General features: G+C 42.9%; 1 protein-coding gene and 1 long non-coding RNA gene across 5 annotated transcripts in view; one reads left to right on the top strand and one right to left on the bottom strand.

Moving 5' to 3' along the window:
- The window catches only part of EPB41L4B (erythrocyte membrane protein band 4.1 like 4B), a 169,802-nt gene that overhangs the window by 63,114 nt on the left and 85,407 nt on the right, over positions 1-21,281 (bottom strand). For all 4 annotated transcript variants that reach the window (XM_039570169.1, XM_039570171.1, XM_039570166.1 and 1 more), the window contains exons 16-17: positions 9,594-9,775; positions 3,831-3,946 (exon numbers count right to left, since the gene is read on the bottom strand). In XM_039570169.1, coding sequence (XP_039426103.1) covers positions 3,831-3,946; positions 9,594-9,775 — 298 coding nt within the window. The remainder of the gene's footprint in view (positions 1-3,830; positions 3,947-9,593; positions 9,776-21,281) is intronic.
- Positions 3,911-20,777, top strand: LOC109143851. Its single transcript, XR_002044225.3, has 2 exons — positions 3,911-4,068; positions 20,537-20,777. It is a non-coding gene; the product is annotated as an uncharacterized LOC109143851 (long non-coding RNA).

The raw sequence follows: 21,281 nt of genomic DNA on the forward strand, positions 1-21,281 counted from the left end.
AGATGTGGCAGTGAGAGACATTGTTTAGTGACTTGGCATTGCTGGGTTAGCAGTTGGACACGATGGTCTGAAAGGTCTTTTCCAACCTAATTGATTCTGTGATTCTATGACCATCATAATTCCCCCTCTGACCCCACCAGAACAAAATCACCAATCTTAGGACCCACGAGTGTAGGTGAAAGGGTGAGCATGACACCAGGAAAAGAGGTAGAAATTTGAAATGTATTATTATTCTTTCTTTTTATGCAATAATTACAGCTGCGCTAATAATTACTAGAGTCCCAAGATTTCAGAAATGCTAACAATACATTCTTGGGTTTATATTATACACACACACACATGCACATGCACACACACACACACACACACACACACAAAGCAACGGGGGATGGAGGAACATATTTTTCTAATGAAAGGCTTCCAAGAAGAGAATCAGAAATACATTCACAGCTACAACACTTAGGCTTGTGTGTCCTGGAGATTAAGGAGTCTGCTAGCACAAAAGGGCATGAAACAGAAGGTGAAACAGACTTTCATCATTCAGTAGGTGAACAGACACATACACCATACCAAACAGCTCTGGAAAAGAGGTTGGACACATCCATTCATCATTCCCATGAGATGAAGTTTGCTGTAGCAGACAATCAAATTAATTAACTGCAGAATCTAATTTACCCAATTTCTTGCTAATTCTCCTATGGGTCGATTATTAAGCCTGACAAATTCCAGCCCGAAAGCAGTTTGCTTGAAAAAAATAACACTTAGCAACAGGAAGGGAGGGAGTGAAAACTGGGAGTCCACAACAGATGTGGAAATGGTTGGGTTTTTTTTAATCAGAAATAGAGTAAAATGAAACAGCTTTGTAAATGCTTCACTGGTTTTATTTAAGCATAATATTTTGGAGGATGCAAGACTAGGCCATAAAAGACACTTAATAGACCAGAAATCAATGGAGTGGTGCAGGCGAGGAGTTAACACTTCATTTTTTTGCCAGAAAGTAGACACATTGAACACTCATTAAAATCTGCTGCTGGACTGAGTAGCTAGTTAACTACCATAACCAAAGGAGGGCCCACTCTCAGTTAAAAATACTTGTCACAGTTTGGGGTTGTTCAATGTGGTCTAACCTGCCTTGTTGCCTTTGTGCTGGGCAGTGCTCTACAGCGTTTCAGCCCAGGGTTAGCCCGATATTTACAGCATGTCCCTCTCTTGCACCAGAGAAGCTATCTGCTGAGGCAAATCCAGGCTCTGCTCAGAGCTCACAGACCTGTGGTTTGTTTGTTTTAGCTTTGTGAGTTCTGTATACACATTTTACCAGGATCTAGGTCAGAAAATTGTGCTTGAATAAGAAACCACAAGCGAAGGGCCAAAAGAACTTCAGAATGGTTTGTTGGTCACAATCCATAGCCTGTAACGATCACTGAAGTGCTTTCCAGTGGTGACTCTGGGCCTGTTTCAAGAGTATGTACAATTTTCAGATTGCTAAAAACAGTAATTGTAATAAATTTTGAGGGACTGGCCTCTTTCACATTCACATGGTAACCACTGTTCATGGGAATGCTGCCCAGTTCTTAAACCCAAACCCTCTATGCCTGCCAGGGGAGGGTTTTCATTAGACAGTCCTTGTCTCTAGCCTTGCCTTTTGCTGAGCTTCTGCCAGAAACAGAAGCATTTAGCAGCTCTTGGTGCTCATTACAAGACTTTTTCATCAGCTAAACTTTGACTGATGGCAGACTCATCACAGCAGACACAGGCTGCATTTACTGTGCAGCTGCATTTATTGTGAAACACTGACTTGTTATGATACTGGGTTCTGATAATTAGTCCTTAAATAAATAATCCATCTGACTGTGGACAAGATTCTAGAGCTGTCAGGGCAAGCCAAAGAAAACCATTAATTATAGAAGAGCTGAGTCCTCCCTCCACAGACTTGCAGCGAATATGAACGAGCGAGAAGATCAGAGATCAGGTAGAAGTTGCAGGGATGTTATTTGGATTACTTGCACAGTATGGTGGAATATAGGACCATAGCATTTTAAGCTTTCAGTTTAAGAAAGAAGACAGACCGTAAACCTACTCATTTTGAAATCACAGGGGGTACCATTGAGATCACATCTTCAAATCTTTTGTGCAACACAGGTCAGATTGGTTTACCCAATTGTGCACTGTGGTCAATGTGGAGAGAGTCCTTACACTTCATCACTTTGCCCCTTTAAATATGCCAAACTGAGCTTTCAGCAAGATCAATAGTGTAGGACAGTCTTTAAAGCATTTCTGGACGTTGCACGTGAGTGAATGTTCTCTGCTGGGGTTCAGGTACAGTATCAGTAATCACATCTGAACTACACAAGTCCTCTCGCAAGACCTGGGTATTCAACGGATGAGCCTGAGATGGAGAATTCTCCTCTGGCAAACTATGTCAGTGCTTAACAAGCTTTGCCTATAAAAAGCTGTACCTATTACCAGTTGAGGGTATTTCTAGAAGATGAACTTGAGAAATGTTCACAGGAATAAAAGGTGACTTCTTTCCCATTTTACCCCAGTTTGTTGACTTAATGATTTATCTTTTTAATTCCTGCTTGAGCCAGACAAAATAACAACCACTCACAGGTGAAAACCAAATAGATTTGGGAGAAAAAATCTAAATCTAAAATATTCCAGCTTCCTCTGTTTATTGAGAAGTCTCCAGAAATCATGACACAGGTCATTACTTCATGACTACATTAATAAGGCATAAGGACTGCAGTCCATATTTGAACTACACCACAATCCTACAAACACTGAACATGGTTCAAGGAAATCTTCATGACAGAAAATTCACTGCATTATGGAATAAATTCAATTAACTGTAATGCTGAAAAAAAATTTCCAATATTTAATTTTCTCATTAGAAACACCTGGCTCACTGATTTTCAGCCTTAAATTCCATCTCCCCTAATCTCTCGTCCAGAGAAGAGAAAGATTCTGCTGTATAGCTATACAGTGCCTTTATGCTTTTATTTTGGTTCAGTTTATCATGTCCCCTTGGATTTTAATTTCCCTAATGCTTATTGAAGTAATATCAGTTATAAAAGGCTATTTGTAAAACCAAGGTAAAGTAATTTAGTTGAGTTCTCCCTTGAGCTGGCAAAAAACTCTCAAAACACCACTTTTCTTTTAACAGGTCTGTACAGAGTCACTGGAGGCCCAGACCCACCACTTTTGAAGACAGTGGCAATGCTCTCATTGACTTCACAGAGACCAGCTCAGGACCTATGTGGTTGCAAACCTGTGGCCCTGTGGCCCTATCCAGATTCAGACCAGGGAGTCCCACAGCTCAGGGACAGTGGATTTTACCTCACAGGGATACAAGGAGCCGCCAACTTGCTGATCTCTGATCTCTGGCAGAAACAGCAGGACATGGCTGATTGGCCACCCCTGCAAAAACTGTCTCATGAAACACCCACTAACATCAGATGCCAGGGGGAGTTTATGGCATAACACGGATGCCTCATGTAGAAAAACAAGATTTTTTTTTTTTTTTTTATCACTTAAAGTGTTATTTTTTTACAGCTCTGGGCTGCCTAGATGACTAACTCTTCACAACTAAACTAAAACTATATCATAACATTGTTGCAGTAGCTTCTGAAATTTCAAAAGCCAAAGCTGATTGAAATGCTAAATCTACAAACCAAATCCCAGTCCCATAAGGAGATGGAGAGAGGTGATTAAAAAGCAAGCCAGTTGAAGATGAATGTTGATTTGGAGGTGAAAAAGCAGCAGATTTTGAATATGAAGTTACAAGGGTGCTCCGGCGTATATATGTAAAAGTATATATGTATATGCTATACCTTGTTCATGCTGACGTGCAGGGCTGGCCATGGTCCAACTACCTTCACACTCTCCGTTTCTATTTTCTTCAGATGAGAAGTTTCATCATAAAGAAGGGGAAGTCCTGAGCTCAGTTCTAAAAGGACGCCCAAAAGAAAGAAAGAAAAAAACACAGTCTGAAGGGAGGCTACAGAAGAACTGCAGAGCAAGACACTCAACTGCATTTGAAGAGACAGCGGTCGGCAAAGCATCTTCTCTGTAAGACCCTCTAAAATGTTTCATAATTATGCCTTTCAGGTCATTTTGCCTTTTTCTATTTAGCAAACAATTCCTCCCCCTCCTCCTTCTCACCCACCCTTTCATTTCAGCAGAGCTTTTGCCAGCTTTGGGCTAGATATTTCTCTCCTTACCTCCCCCCTGCCTCTAGCCCATCTATATTCTAAAACTTAGTTGACACCAGAGGGATTATTTATACAGCCAAGGTGCCACTCTCAAAACATGTGATGTGTAAAGAGATCAGAGTATAGCTTTTGGCTTCTCTCAGACATCTTTATTTATATGCCAGCCTCTTTAAGACTGTTGTCAGGAATTTGTTGTGCTTTGTCAACAGAGATTTTGAGCAAGCCACCGACACAGAAAGACAAGGAAAAATACTTCTTACGATAGTCCTGAAAGGTTTCTGTCAACATCTTGGGGATAGTGTAGCATATATATGCATATTTGCAAGTACTCATCATGTGATGATTTTACTAATCTCTGTGTCCTCCTGTACTTCTTTTTGCCATGGATTCTAGATAATAACAGTTGGGAACAATCCAGTTCTCTGGAGTCTGATTCAAAGCCTACTGAAATCAATAAAAACCTTGCACTGACTGCAGTTTGGTTTGGAACAGGTTCTTAAGCTGTCCTAAGAATATTAAATATTACTCACTCAAGATCTAATTCTACAGCTGTTTAAATATACATTAAGGGCTTTGCTGACTAGAGAAAAATTGCTAAAACCAGTTTATAGGGATATAAGCAAAAAGCTGGTTTTGGCTTTAGAGAAACATTATCACACCCTGAGGTAATAATGTCCTAGAAAGGGTTACAATATCAGCATTGACCTCCTCTTGGTGGTCTTTCATCACAAGTTAGTGTTGCCAGAGTTCAGCATTTCTCACATCACAGCTGCTTCTGTGGATATGAGACTGTGAAACTGCCTGATACTCTGGGAATAAATTACCACAGCCATAAAGTAAGACATGATGATAGGGTTTTGGTTTTTTTCTGAAGAAACATAGTCATTCTATTTTCCTCCTAAGAAAGAAAATGAAAGGGGGAAAGTGCCTAATTTAAATTACTCAAGTTTGCTATTATTTCAGACTGATTTTTAAGGTGGGGGGGTTTGGGCTTTTTTTAAAGGGAGAGCTCTGGAAGACAAGCAGGCCAGTTTAGCCTTTTAACTCAATCTCAAACAAAAGAAAAGGCAAAAACCTGAAGTCCTACAAAAGGCATACGTTTCCTGAGTCAGCATTAAGTCTTGGCAAACCCAGGCTTTCATTCCAAGAAAGGATCTGGCAGCACTGTGGTTTTTCAAAGTGATGTTTCCAGCCTGAAACTCAGTCTGTGTTAGACCATTCTCTGCTCAGGGTTATGCAAGGTCTTTTGCAGCAAGCGGTTCAGGAATAAAGGATGCCTTCTTTAGAAGTGATAACCTGCAAGCTCAGCCCAGAGTTCAAGAGACAACCTGGGTCCCCTCCTCCCATTCCTCATTTTCTGTCATAAAAATTCTGTGAGCTGCACTGCGTCCATGTTGGCATCTGCTCTCAGTGATAGCCCCAGCTGCTGCCGGTGAATCTGCTCGTGTGCACCTGGTAATCCATGCACGATGTTGCCATGCCAATTAGGCTAAGCAAGAGGCTCACCCTCTCGTCCCTGTAAGGCCAGCTGCTGTTGCATACAGTGGGACTGGGGCTCTGGAATATGCTGGGGGAAGATGTGCTGCACCACAAGATGTGATGTGTATATTTTAGCTTTGAGGTGAAGAGTAGCATTGCGAGTACAGTAATCAGGCTGAGCGCAGGAAAACAACATCTTCTGCTGAGCTGCCTTCATAAACACACTCGTCAGATTTGTTTCACTGGATTTCACTTCCTCCAGTAATTGAAGTAGACAAATTACTTGGAATGTGAAAAATCAGGCAGGTCTGGCCTGGGTTTGTTGTCTGTTTGTTTCTGTAACAAAGTCCTGGGCTGTGTTTGCTGGGAAACATTCACAGGTGTTTAAAGGGAACCTTGGCTGGGCATACTGTTGTTTGTCTCTCTCCTTCCCATGTCCTGCTAACTGCACTGGAATTTTGGCATTTCTCAGAATAGATGTAAGTGGAAGAAAGGCAGATGCTTTCTCCCTCTCTCAGCCTGATGGTGGGTACATATCAGTGGGTCACTCCATGTTCCACTTTAGATGAATTTAAAACCATCTCAGAGCTCAGTGATGACTCCAGTCCATAGCAACTGGAACAAGTCACAAAACACCTGTGGTCCCATGGAAAAGCACAAGGTAGGTGGAGTGCTGGTGTCACCTCTGTCAGCCTTATGAGGAAGTTTCTGCTACGATAGTATATTCCCCCCATGAGACCTTTTTGCTCTTCAGGCATTTCCACTTGAGATATTTTGGTCACAAGCACCCTCTTTCCTGAGAGTGTCCCCAGTTTAGTGACCACTTACTTCCTAGAAACACTTTCCCAGCACTGGCCTTTCCACACAGCCTGGAGTCAGACATCAGTCCCCCATGTCCTCACATTCCTGAGGCAGACTGCTGATAGTGTCTCTGCTCTGCCTGATTTTTTCTTGTCCCACACACTGCGCCATGTGTGCTGTCCCCGATAACCAGCCAATGGCCAGCATGCTCCTAACCATTTCAGTACATGCACTGCCAACCTTTCCCACAGGCTCTCTACAAGAGTCTTCTTGCAGCTGAAATAGCCTGAGCAGCATTTTAATGAAACCATTAAAAACAAACCAAGCCAAGTCCCCTGCACACCAACCTTGAAAAGGCACTTAGACCTGTCACCCCAAGCTGCAAATGAATAAGTCTGATTCTGTTTTAAGGCAAGTGCTCCTGCCCAGACCACCACTGTTCTCACAGCATAAACATGCCAGATGTAACCATGGATTGGTTTCTTAAGGGAAAACAGCTTTGCACCTCCACCTGGATGCACAGGTGCCACAGGGGATCAGCGATAGGTTGTAGCAGGGCAGCACGGCAGCATTAAGACACTCAGCACAAGGCATGCACAGTTGCCTAAAAAGCCCAGGTGGGAGCAGTCAGCATGGCTGCACCACAGCCTCCCCTCCAAGGTGTCCCATCCCTTACCACTCCCTTAGAGAAACTGGGAATTGGCATTTGGTGCTGCTAGCACTGGGCAGGAACCAGCACTGATTATCTTCTCCTGCATCAAATAGTTAGTGTGGACCAGCTTTCAGCAGACAAAGTGAAGAGAAAGGTAAATTGTCTCCAGGAACAGGTGCCATACACACCTCGGCTGCTGAAGTCCCCTCCAGAGCATGGCAGCTGCCAGACAGGCCAGAGAGGCTGCTCCCCACCAGCAGGGAGAGGTTTTGGGGGAGAGGGCTCACCCTTCCCTTGCCTGGGGGAGGACATGGAGCCCCCTGGGCCCCAGTGTCATGTCACAGGTAACGCTCACTGGGCACAAAGAGAACTGCTCCTGATGTTTGCCCTTGTGCTCTTCTAGGCTTTTTCTAAGGTTATTTCTGCAATAAGGAGAAGCAGGAAAGCTGTGGGACCTGAGAGGAGACAGAGTGCTGGAATAAACGCCCTGTGCTGTGTGGTTTTGCTGTTTCTTTAATTACCTCCTGTCCTGCAGGTGGGCCCATGGCAGGGCTGTGGGGAGCCAGAGTCCAGCAGCACTGCTGGGGCTGAAGCTGGGGCCCCGGGAGTCTGACATGGAGTTGTGGGCTGGATGGGGGGAGCCCCGAGGAGGGGATGGGGGAAGCAGGGCCAGCAGTGCCCTCTGGGTCGGGACATTCAGCAGCAGCATAGCTGGCTCTGAATGAATTTCCGGACATGCTTCAGCTCTCATTTGGGAAAGGAAAATACTGGCTGGCACACCCCCCAGAAAGGTCACCGCCTCCCACCATGCCAGGCTGACAGCCGAGCGAGGTGTTCCAGCACAGCCTTGCCAGCATCGCCCACCACCCGTGCCCAGCCGGCATCCAGGGCGGCCCTGCGAGCGAGCGGCCGAGGCCCAGCAGCCCCGGGCCGGGTGAGCTGCCGGCAGCCCCGGGCGAGGTGAGCTGCCAGCAGCCCCACAGCAGCACGGGCTGCACGCCCCTCCTCGATGGTGCCGGCGGCTGCAGAGCAGGGCCCAGATGCAAAGACCTGCCAGTGGCACAGGAGCGTCCAGCGGCCTGCTCTGAGCCTATATGGCTGTGCCAGGCAGGGGGTGGCCACGCTCCATGTCAGCCCCATGTGCTTCCCAGCATGAATGTAGGCTGGAGTGCAGTGTACAGTCAGTGGAAAACAACACATCTTCTGGAGGCCGCTCCTAAGGGAGTAGCTTCATTAAAAGCCCCAGCAAGCAAGTCACATTGCTGCTTAGGATTCCTTCCCTAAATGTCTACAATGCCTTGCATTTTATTTCTTTAGCTTCTCTCCGAAAAACTATCTCAAATCTCTTGGGAAAGAAAATTAAAGAAAGTGTTTCTGAGCTTCTGAAACAAAGTCTGATTAAAGTGCTTGTCCAGGTAGGTGCCTGTGCAATACTGCTGAGGTGAGACAGCCTACAGTCAAGGTCACCCAGTACAGTCCAAGACCCTGGTTTCAGGAATTTGAAAATTGACAGATTAACTGACCTGGGTGAAAGTTTCTATAATGGATAGCTATCTCAGAGTGATTTACAGTTATGAAGGCAGAAACTGGGCAAGGGAAAAACTCATCGTTTCCTAGAGACAAGGAATATAATAGATCAGATCTTGTTTTGCCCATCATCTGACATTCTTACACAGCTTCAGCATCTGACACACTGCAGAGTGCAGAGATTGTAAATCTGGAGAGCAGGAAGTAGGACTGCTCAATGACAGGGATGTTTCTCTTCTAGTTCCTATGTAAACCTATAAATACTTAGCCAAGCTCCATCCCCTTAAAAATACCTGTACACATTCAGCAGCAGAGACTTCCACCCAAACTCCCCAAGACTGCATCAGGAGTGGACAGGATTCTCCCCTCTTTGCTTTCTACAAGCCAAGAATTTCTCCACTAAGAAAGCAAGCATATTCCAGTCTTGGTAGGTAAATCTTGTAATTGCTCCCATTACCCAAACTAAAAGCAAGATGCTGTATGTCCAGTGCTCCAAAATTTCTGCTGCCTGTGCCCAGATGAAAACAAGATCCAAACAATGAGGGCTGAAGTCCAGCTGGGCAGATCAGCAAAAGGCAATAGCAGATGAGGGTAGGTTTGTGAAACTATACGAAGAGTAACAACGAAAAATAGACTGTGCCAAGTGGTTAGGGAGACAGATTCTGAGACTAATGGGGTATTTGTTCAGCTGTGGAACACCCATCTAATACCAAATCCCACAATCCTGTAGCAAAGCCAGGAAATTGCAAATCTTGTCTCATTTGCACATGCGACAAAGCTAGCAAATAATAACAGGAAGCACATTTTTCAAGGAGGAAAACTGAAATGCACACTGTTTTTCTTTCCTTTCCTTTGCCTCCTTGCCAGAGACAAACCTGCAAGCAGCACAGTTACTGAAATGACAATCACTGCAGTGGACTTACTGGTTGGATTTGGAACTGCAGAAACAATGTCCTTTGTCTCGGGAGCAAGGGCACCGTAATTAGCATGGTGGTGGTGATGCCGATGGTGGTGGTGGTGCCTTGCAGCCATTTTTGTGGTATATGGAGTGCCACCATTCTCCTCAATGTTGAACGGGTGCAGATCACTGTTGTTCAAGGGATAGCTACAAAATAAATTCAGTTCAAATTAGAGCAGTAAACAGTAGCACCAGTTGTACTTTGGGAGAGACAGAGTGAAAACTTTCTTGGGAAAAAATGCACAGCTTTTTTGTAAATAAAAATTTTAATGAGGTATATCCCAAATCTTTAGAGTTTTCTATCACTGTGAAGAAAAAGGATGCCTCTGCTTGTTGGTATGACTTTAAGATCAGAATTAATTTTGATTTTACACACTACACAATCTCTGCTAGAATCTTTGCTGGGATAGGAAAGTCATCAGGCAGAAAAGAGTAACTCCTTTAAAGTGAAATTGTCCAAAGAGCAGAGACCAAGGAACAGTCTCAGAGTAACACTACATTCCTGAGAATGTTCAGGTCTCTAAACTTATGGTGAAAAACAGGTATATGAAAAAATTCTGACTTGGGGAAAAAATGGAGAAATAAAACATTTTACAGGTAACAATATGCGAAATAACACTTGGCCAAAAAGGAATTGTACCTGTGCTGGTATAACTAGCTTGGGTTTTGGTGGGGTTTTTTTGCATGTGTTTAGTTAGGAGATTAACTATCAACAGTCTACAATATATGGCAAATGGGGACACATTGACATTTTAATTCATCATCTCTAACTCAGAGGTAACAAATGACACTGCTGCTTTTCTTCATTAGCTGTAACTGATGCTGTTTCAGTTTATTGTTTGAAATAATGATGAATTTCTAGAAACGCTATTTTCTCTCTATTCCAGCCACCAAAAAAGATTGAGATAACTCTACATAAATGCTGCAAAGGACTTGAATGTGCTTTCCTCAGAGGAGTGCTTAAAATTTTTATAAGGTTTTAACTTACTCTATAGTAGTGCATTAGACAGTAGTTGCAGTACATCAATTCATTTCAACTAAAGATGAATCCCCTGCCTATTTGAAATATGCTAAAGAAATTATATCTTCAGATGCATGGGTTTTCAGTTTTCTTTTGTTACTAACAGCAGCTGAAAACCTGACAATATGAAATGAAGGCAAACCGAATAATTAAAGGAACAATGAATAAATTATACCTAAGATACGTTCTAAGATATGTTCTCTGCAGATTACTTAGTGATTCAAAGCAAAATTAACCAGACATCTGCAAATAAACACATCTGTATCATTTCCAAAGTTATACTGAAACACACAGCTTGGTACATCACTAATAACCACTGTCTTCTGAGTAACAACTTCAGACAACATGAGGTTTCTGACTGGGTACTAATTGAATAATACTTTTATGCTGGTTACTTTTTGAAAGCAGAAGGCAGGGAGGGGAATGTTGGGTATATTAATCTCAGCAGGTTTCCAGCATGTAGCAACCACTGCCAATAAAGGCACTTCTGATGTGTTTTCTACCTTAAGGAAACAATACAAATAGGTGTCTGATCCACAGGGGACAGCTTTCGTGAGCTCAGATAATCCAGGACTGGTCTGTCTTTTCAAACTACACTATATCTTTACTGCTATAATCAAATCAAATCAAGCAAGTGCCTACAGGGGGAAAATGGTACAGGCTAATGAGATTGCACACTAATTGTAGCAGCTCTCCTGCACTTTCCCTTCAAGGGCCTTGGATTGGTGTGACTTTTTTTGACTGAGAGGATAGGTGGTTTTGTTCACATGGTTAAAACCCTGATGGGAAATAAGATCAGTTTGGGGCTGGAGCCTCAGCACATCTTTTTTTTCCCATCTGATTCAATTTTTTTCAAGACACAAAACCTACGTGCTTGGGAGTTTCTTTCATTTCACCCACTGGCAGCCTGGTTTAGAAGATTTTCAGTTGGTCTTTTCAAAATGAATCACACCAAATCCTTACACTGACTCCTCATACTGCTATGGGCCCAAGGTATCTTCCATGCTGAAATGGAAATAAGCTAAGCAACTGAATGAGACAACTGAATTGCCCTTTGGTATGAGGGCAAATGTGCACGAAATTCTCTAGATGTATTTCTTGACTGTCCAGAGAGGAGAGTAAAAAGTAAAATGTAAAAGGCAGGGAGACCATTACATCAAAGAAGTAACGAGCTAGCCCAGCAAAGCTGATGTTCAACTATGCACTGAAGTCCTTGAGGACAGCAGGTCACAAAGCTCCAGACAGGGTGTAACTACCGAGGCAGAGCACTCTGATGTGAAATCCCAAGCTGCTGGCCCATGTAAAAGCACGTGGTCATCTGCACTCTTCCAGAGCTGACAGCAACTGACAGATGTCGAGGCAAACTCATCTCAGGGTCAGCCAACTGTTGCACTTCCGATGCATGTGTGGTTGGGCATTTGCACGGATACCCTCACTACCAAGGAGTTACTGAACAATCAGAAACAACAGGTCTTGCAGCAGCCCCAGAGCCTGCCAACTAGAAAAGCTGACAGTACCCAAACAAAAATACCATGTAGTCCAAATTCCTTTTCTGTGTACTCTATTTTAGGGGCACATTGGACTGCAGTTTCTACAAGGTGGCATTTTTATTACCTCATATCACACCTGTTTTTCACTTTTGTGTTCTTACACTGTCCTAAATATAGAGACTCAACACTTTTCCACTCAATGCATCCTTTTGTCACTAACTTTGCTTTCTATTGCTTGCTTCTATCTGGCTTACCTGAATGGAAAACATGCTCATGTATCCTTCCCAATCCATTGATGTAAATAAATCACTACTTTCAGTGAACCAACTTTTTGACCATCTCCAAATGTATTCATACTCCTGACCTCCAGGAATTCATACTTGCTCCCCAGATATCAAGTAATGCTCTCAGACTATGTGCATTATGTGGACAGGTAGCAATTTTCATCCTTTCTCTTGCACCTGCCTTCTGGCCACCCTATGTATGCCAATATCATACCTTTGGTTTATTTTTTAATCATGAATTGGCTGTCCTGCAGGTTTCCTCTTTCTCTGCTGTTATTTACCTGCATGGCTTTCTCAGCAAACTCCAGCTGTTTCCTATACAGACACCTCCTGTCCTTCAAGGAAAATGAGGCAGGGCGGTACAGGCAATTGTGCAAAGGAAGCAAACCTTTCTTCTTTGTCCCTCATTCAGGAAAAAGCACTCCTGAGGATTAGTTTCCGGAAGTTGAACCTTCAAAAAAGCCACTCAGTGTTCACAAGAAGGTTAGTACTGCCTTTAGCCTCAAATTCACATTAATTACCTCCTTCTGACCAAAAAGGCAGCACACTGAGGAAAAAGGCAAATAATGTGTATCTACTAATTTTCTTTCCTATTTTAAAATTTTTATTTACGTTACTAGTCCTCTGTCTCAATTTTACGCTCCTCACAGTTTACCCAAAAAGCTATTTTCAGTAGACATTCTTAGATTTCATGTGCTCCAGTCACCTACTGGACATCAAAACATGTCTCTAGTGTACAGTTCACACACACAACAGTGTTAAGAGGACATAGGAAAATGGGGAACAGAAAAGTCTTTGAAAGCCTTCAAAACCAATGGGACTGTGTTACCTGAACTGAACCTCCAACACCTTCACTAGCAGAAACTCCATGACCCTGCTGTACAATCGATTTCAGCATCTCAGCATGCCTACACTTATTTCTTTGTTTATTCTGTCTCCTTTACTGCAATTTAAGCCACTATTTCTTCTCCCATCCATCACGGACACAGTGAGGTTATTTCTGTCTACAGAAGCCTGCGTTTTTGAAAATGGCCCTTTACATCTCCCCTCAGAGTCTGAAGAGCTCTGAATTCCTCAGTTGCCCCTCATGGGTCACACATTCCCTACAGCTCTGAAACATCTTGCCATGCCTGTCCACCCAACTGCCCCCTGCTCTGCTTCAACATGTGGTGTTCAGAACTGGACAACCCGCTCCAGCTGAGGCCTGGAAGAGGAAGGGTTGTCTCCCATGTCCTACAGGATCTACTCCTGTTTATACACTGGAACATGACATCTTTTTCTATATATTGGGATTGTTGACTCATATTTAACTTATGATCCTCAAGAACATCAGATCCTTTCCTAAACTGGCCAGGTTTCCAGCCCCACAACCTCAGCTGTGAGGCATGTTACTCCTACCTAGCACAAACATTCCTCCTGAGCTGCACCCTAATCTTTCTGATGTGCTAAGATCAATACCTGATCAGGACTTTTCTCTCATCCATTACAGGCCTGGTATGGAAGGACTCCCATTTTTGGTGAGTGACAAGGGGTTTTGTAAAAAACGTAATTGCCTTTCCATGCCATCCTCCCAGCTGCCATCCTCAGTCTCATGTAGAACAAAACTGTGTAGGCCTGCAGAAACATCTTGCACCTGTGTCCCAGGGCAGGCTTACTCCTGCACCCTGACCATGCCCCTCTTTCCCCACTCTTCCTCTAGGCATCTCCCACCTGTCTGAAGTTACACTTGGAGAGCAAATGGTGGGGCTTTCTTTTCTCCTCTCCATGGGGAGGCTGGAGGGGCAATAGCAGAAAGCAGGCTCAAACAATCATGCCTCACGGATGACTCTAAGAGTTTAGACCTTCCCTACGATAGTTGAACAGTGCTTTAAAAAAATCCCAGGCTTCTAGGTCTGGTTGTGATAAGTAACCTTCAACAATTGCCACAGCCACCTCTATTTGCTTTGAACATTCCTCCCGCACCAAACCACTGCAATTTTCCAGTATTTAAAAGTCCTCAAACTTTCCACAAACATCTTCGCAACCACTCTTGATCCTCCCCCATCTGTAGCTCAGAGCAAGCCTGGTGGTGATTTGCACAGGTTTTGGCAGCAAAGATTCACACTGCTGGCTTTGTACTGAATGTGCTGGGAGATGTATCACCCATTGCCATATCACTACAATACCTTCTCCAGCATCAAAATGGGCTTCAGACGTGCTCCCAAATGGCAGCCAGGGGAAGTGCTGCAGTGCCTGTTACCATATGTGTATTAATGTGTATGTAATGAAAGCAGCCATTCCCTGTGACACTTCAGTGTGGCAGCCGGGGAGAGGAGACTTAACAGCCGTGCTAAGCCAAACATTCATTTTTGGGTTTATTATCTCCCTTTATTGGGAGGAAGGAGGGTAGACTTTAGGTTAATTCCCTGCCCATGCTTCAAAAGCAGTTAAAAAAACCCCAACAAACCAAATAAACCACAATGAACTTTTAGCCAAACTTCCATTAATCATATTTAGAATCTCACATACCACTTGTTTCGCTAAAGCATGGCAAGTGACACAGAGAGAGAAGGAATTTTACATTCTCTGAAAATGTCCCTGTGAAGAGGAAAGAAGAGGAAATGAGGGGATAGGAAGAAGGCAGTACGTGTGAGTATCACTTAATGGCCAGGACTATTGGACTGAAGCAGAAGACTTGACCCAGCATTACATGAGAAGGGAACACAGACCACAGCAGGATGACTGCAATAACAGAGAAAGGGTGAACTTTTATTTTGCAGCCAAGGACTGGGACATGTAAAAGCAATGAGTATTCCTAAGTAAAGGAAGACTGGAATCACTAAAACCAAACCTATGTCAGTTTTTTTTCCTGCACCATGTAACCAAGATCTCTTTGCTGGCCAGAATTGGCTTCCTGAGCTGTGTGAAGTGTAACTAAAGCTAACAGTACGGTTACACTTCCATGCTCAGCTCTGACATCAGGAAAACACAGTTGGCCCATTTGCTTCCTTCAGGGAAGGCATGGAAAACTGTGTTGCAGAAATCTTTCCCTGCTGCCAGGGATGATCCACAGTCCCCATCCAATCCTAGCGACACCTCAGAAAGCAGAGCAGGCAGCCAGCAGCCTTTTCCCAGAAAACCTTGTAATTAAAGAGAAAAAGATAATGGGGAAAAAATACATTAAGAAATGGTGTCAGAAGCCTGTTGTAGGATACAAGATGCTGAACTAAGTTTTGAAGCAAGAGTAATCTAGAATTCTCCAAAAGAAGAATAAAGCCCGCAGCAAAGCATGTTCTAATAAAATACCAAGGAACAAATCTTGACCCAATAAAGACATTGTCCTCATAGATTCCACCCTATCTGCATAAAGATCATTAAAAAAATACTGTCTTGCAAAACTGTCATGCAAAATATGCCCACTGGGGAACTAAGCTTGCTTTTTTTCATTTACAAATGGTTTTAATTAACAGTAACAATAGCTAATGATATTTAATCACCTGTCAAAAAAATTCATTGTCCCAGATGTCCTTGTAGATGAGAAAACTCTGAAAAGCAGACATAAAATTTTCTAAGACCAACAAGATCCTCCCTCAAGTCTGCTGCCTTCCCCTTTCAGACAGAGGCAATGTATTCCTGTCCTTAGGAAATAAAATGGCTTGGGGTGCCTAATCTAAGCAAGCTAGCTCAGGTTAAAACAGGAGCAAAACTAAGCAAGGAACTGAAGCCTCTGAAGCAGCCTGCAGCTAATCTTGGATTGTTAGCCATGGTACAGCTTTTCCCACCACTTAACCCATTAAATAACTCAGGTCCTGTGAGCTAAGCACATTCCTGTCTCATCTCTACTGTGCTTAGTATCACATTGCTGCCAAAGGTTGCAGAGAGAAGCAGGCACAGGCCTGAGGCTTAGTTAAAAGAGAAGAACATGAGAAATCACAGGATGTGACAGAAGAAGTTGCTGGACATAAAAGATGAAGGCAGAAGCAGCTAAAAATGTTATAAAGGATGTCCAGAGGATTGCTGGAATTCACAGGTACTTATGGTAGGGCTCCATGAGCAATGGCCGAACATCACAGAGCTCTGAAGGGGGAGTATCAGGGTCTCTTGGGTGAGAACAATGTGACAAGATCAGCACTGTCTAGGAAACTGTATCAGTAACTCTGTAAGGCCCAAACTACAGAGATAGCCTTGGGAAATTTGAGTATGGATTTAGCAAAACCGGGAGCAATGCAGGGAAAAAGCAGGAGTAACTGCAAGGAGACAAGAGAAAGGCAAGAGGAGGATTCATGTGCATCAGGATGCACGTGAGAAAGGTGAGAAAAGTGACCAGCCCTAAGCAAACTGCTGGTCAGTCAGCTTGGCTGGTCAAGCTCCGATCACCACAGTCCAGGGCATCTCCTCAATTGCAGTCCTGTTTTCTGTGGAGGTGTATGCATCGAGGATGGAGCTCTGTGTGCTGCCCCACATTTGTGAGCTGCTGTTTGTGTATGCAGGTGCTGCTCAAGGTGCTGCCCTTCAGCTCCTGTGCTTGGCAAGGCTGGCTCCAGAGTGGGTGCTCTGTGAGCATTTGCATCTCTGGAACGAAGGCTCAGCATCTCATCCTGGGCCGTGAAGCCAGGAATTACAGCAGCCTTGCATCTAGCAGATTAGAAAGGCGTAATCCCTTTAGCCTTGAAGCCAATCCATGGGATTTGGCTTCCCTTAACAATATGCTCCCATCTTACAAAATCTCCTTTCTGTCTCTGTCCTTACTAAGATGAAATTCCTTGGGAAAAAAAACTTGTTTTAAAAGAAATTAATCAAACTGTGTAATTTTCATGCTTCTAAATTATTCTGATTCTGAATGCTGCTATTGCTTTACAAAAAATATGCTGTCTTGTAAATTTTCAGTAATTTGCCATAACTTTAAAGGCCAGTGTGAAGACGACCGACTCCATTGCCACACAAATGACTTCTTTTTAGGTTATAGATTTTTGCCCTTTTAAAAGACAGTACTAACAGGTAAAAGTAGTAAAAAATCAATCATTTAGCACAGCAAGGGCTCTCTTAATTACAAACTTTTAACCTCTGCCCTATCTCTGGGCAGGTTCTCACTTCAATACTTGGGCAACTCATCTGACTTACAGCAGGAAACTGTTCATTTTACCTTTAAAGCCATTTTCACAGATTTTTTTTTTTTTTAAGTCAGAAATCGAGAATGAGACACACACATTAAATGCAACCATTGAAACTGAAAATGAATAGTAACAAACAAAGGCCTCCTGGGCTCAAAATTTTGATACAGAAGCAGCATCCAATTTTACATTCAAGTTCCTTGAAGTTTGCTTCAAATCAGCCTTGCTACTGATTCAGAGAGCCCCAGGTGCTGAAGACACAGACACTGAAATCACAAAGCTTCCTTGCCTCTTTTATTCCTCTTCTCCATTCTCAGAGTTTCTAGCATAATCCACTGCTTTTCATTTTCTAGTTCCTTTCTTTTGCACATAACACTGTAAACCTCTGCTTCTCCTAAACCCTCTACTTTGAGCTTTTTGTCTCCCCGGCCCATTTTTTTCTGAGCTCTTCCTTCCTGTTTGACTTCTGTATTCCTACTGATGAGAAAGACTCAGCTTGGAGGCACCATGATGCTGGCTCTGCTGCTTGCCATCAAGGCCTTAATCTTCAGGGCCTTGGGCCCTGGAGATGAAAAGAAACAGCCACTCTGTCATCTGTTTAGGTACTGAGTTCATTACTATGCAATTACACAATTTAGAGAGCACTGGAGATTCATTAATGATTTGTATTTCTACTTCTCTAAGGAAGACAAAATTGCAGAAATTGGTAATGGCAGGTGAACTACTGTGATTATAACTCCAGCACAGAATGTTACGGGTTTAGGGAGGAAAAAGTAACTTATAAATAATTAGCTTCTTATCCGGAGTTTAATTGCATTAGATCAGTACTTCCTACTTCTAATTAGGTGTGGCTACTTCTTTCATTTTTGTTGTCACTCGGAAAGTAGAAGATGTTTTTCATTGCCTTCATTAAAAAAAAAAAAAAAAGAAATAGTGTTTTTTATAATCCATCAACATAAGACATTGGTAAGCCAGGAACTACAGGTTTTCAAAACTGTTCCTGTATGAAACATCTGCTGTTGTGTAATTCAAAACACCATCTTTCATATGATGAGCTGCAGATTTTGCTGCTTGTTTTAAAGGTCATACTACTAGTGCTATGAAAGGAAAAGGAAGAGGAAAGGGAAGAAGAAAAGAAAGAGTAAGATGAAAATGGAAAAGAAAAAAAATCAAGCACATTACAAATTCAAAAGATAGTACATTCATGGTAGAAATATAATTGTGGTGGCAATTTGAAAACAGAACCCTAGGGGCACTTCCACTGGTTCCCATAGCCTCACCTCAACATTTGTCTTAAACTGGCAGATTCGTCAGTTCTGAGAGGGTGTGATGATTGAGGCAGTCATCATGAATGCTTCTTCTGTTAGCGACTAGATTTCTCCTGAAGAGATACAGGCAACAGATCATGGAAGACCTGGTGCCCCCAAACCCAAAGGAGCATCCCACAGTCATTAGAAAGCTGTTATGCAAAAACCACATAACAAAGTAGTAACATTGGATCAGGCTGGTGGCACTTCTTATCTCCACCAATCTGTGTGCCAAGTCTGCCAAGATTCTAACTGAAGGGGAAAAAAAATCACCATCTTTAGGAAAGCTGGATGGAAGATAGAGATTTTTAAAAAAAAAAAATCTTTTCTTCCTGTTCAAAACCAAGTATATCACATGCAGAAATTAAAAGCGATACACAAGTTATTACTGACATGCTTGTATTTTCTGTAGCAAGATACTCATATCTGCAGGGGGCAGTGCACGGGGAGGCCTGACGTGAACTTTACAATTAAATTCAGATTAACACTTGTGAAATAGGCTCTTAGAAAGTTGTTTTTCTTTAAAGTACAGTCATGAAACAGTCATTGCTAAGTGCTTGAGAGCAGCATTTAGTCTGCAGCTTTATTACTGGAAATGATTCATATCAATGGAAGAACTCCAACTGAATTATCTGTTGGGGTTTTTTTTTGTTTGTTTGTTGTGGGTTATTTTGGTGATTCAGTGGCAATAAGAGCAACAGCATGTACACTGAGGAAGGGAAACTTTGGCCAGTCACTTCAAGGTTCATCAGTATGTAGAAAACAAGGGAAGCCGAACAAGGTCTTCGTGATCACCACACACTGCTTTGCCATGTACTGCAGGAGGCAGACAGAAAAGTATGGCCCACCTCTTTACATGTTTTTGTCTGATCTGATTTGACCAAGATTGTTTTTTTCCAAAAGCTGCATCTTTCTATGTGCCTGCTGAGGAAGGACTGATTTTCCTGCAGGCTCTTTGACACTGAAACGTGGGAGCAGAAAAGTACTGTGAATTTCCAAGCGTGTGCAGTTTGACTGTAATGTAGGAAAAAGTATTTATTCTGAAACAGTTCAAAATCTCCATCCTCACAATGTAGCACAGGTTTGGGTACGGTGCAGAGAGTTAGTGCAAGCTGGTTCTCGAGGTTTCATGGCTAGCACATGAAACTTCTATCTTAACAAAGAAGCCAGGATCCTGGTAGATCAGTGCCCTTTCAAAGCACAACACACAGAGGCTGAGGTCAACTAAAAAAACCACATTTCCTAATTTATGTCCATTAATACTGGTCTGTAGCAGCTCTGGCTCCAGCAGTCTCTTTAGCTGCTATTAGGAAAGCTGCAATGACAGCATTCCCCATACAGGGCTGTTTTCCTTGGTTCTCTGCTGCAGAGTAATAGGAAAACCACTCACTGCCAACAGTCTTTCCAGAGATCTGGCGTGTCAGGTTAGATGGATGTGCATCAAAACTTCTCTCCTTTGAGACAGGTAGAAGAAGCCTGCCTGCTTGATACACAAACTGAAAAGATTCCTCCTCTGAAAGAGTTGATTGCAGTGCTGAACTGTCTTTCTCCTCTCTCTCAGAGAGCCCTATCTCGCCAACTTTGATGCCTGAGAAGGAGGTGACATACTCGGTTTCATTTTTCCCCTGCTGCCTTTGATGTTCCCCTGCTCATTCCTTGCCAGCACCTGAAGTTCCATTTTCAAAATTACTTGCTCCGACACTCTTTCTCTTGCAGGTTGAAGAGACATCTTCTGCAGCGCTCATCCAGTGGAACAGAAAATCATAGTTTACATCACCAGGCCATAATATATGCTTTGTTGCCATCCACAGTGTGAGAAAAAAATCCTCCTCTTGGTCAGTTTGCATATGAGTTCAACGATAAATGCATGCAGAAGGACTTAATTCTTTCCTTTAAGCATACAAACCCCTGACTGCCAGCTTTAGAAATGCATTATAAAACCTGATCCCTTTGTTCACTTTGCCTGTGACTCACATCAGCTAGAGAAAAATAGCTGAAAATGAAAGTTTGAAGAAAAAGCCCACACTAAAACAATATATTGAAAATGACAACACTTTCAGTATTGTATTTCAGGTATCATATTTCAGTATTCAATATTAGTCATTCGTTTGCATGGCAGGGCCTGGCTGGGGCTGAAAAGTGATATATTTCAGCTGGTGTTACAGATGTGGTGTCACAGTGTCACCAGCTTTTCAATTCCCCCAGCAGTTCCTGGGGGAGAGGACATAGGATTACAGTTATTATAAGGTAATCCCCCTCCAAATCCAACTACACAGAGTGCAGAGCCAGGCTTGAGCCCTGCCAGGGAAGAACTGGTTTCCAGCTTTATTAAATACAGGAGGAAGGTGTGCAGAGAGATGATCAAAAGATACCCTCGGCCAGGTTGTATCAATTAATTCTCCAGCACATGGAAGAAGCAATTCCATGCTGGACTTCAGATGAGTGTAATTTCTCCACTGCC

The sequence above is a fragment of the Corvus cornix genome, chromosome 2 (assembly GCF_000738735.6).
Source record: "Corvus cornix cornix isolate S_Up_H32 chromosome 2, ASM73873v5, whole genome shotgun sequence".
In the NCBI taxonomy this organism is placed as follows: Eukaryota; Metazoa; Chordata; class Aves; order Passeriformes; family Corvidae; genus Corvus; species Corvus cornix.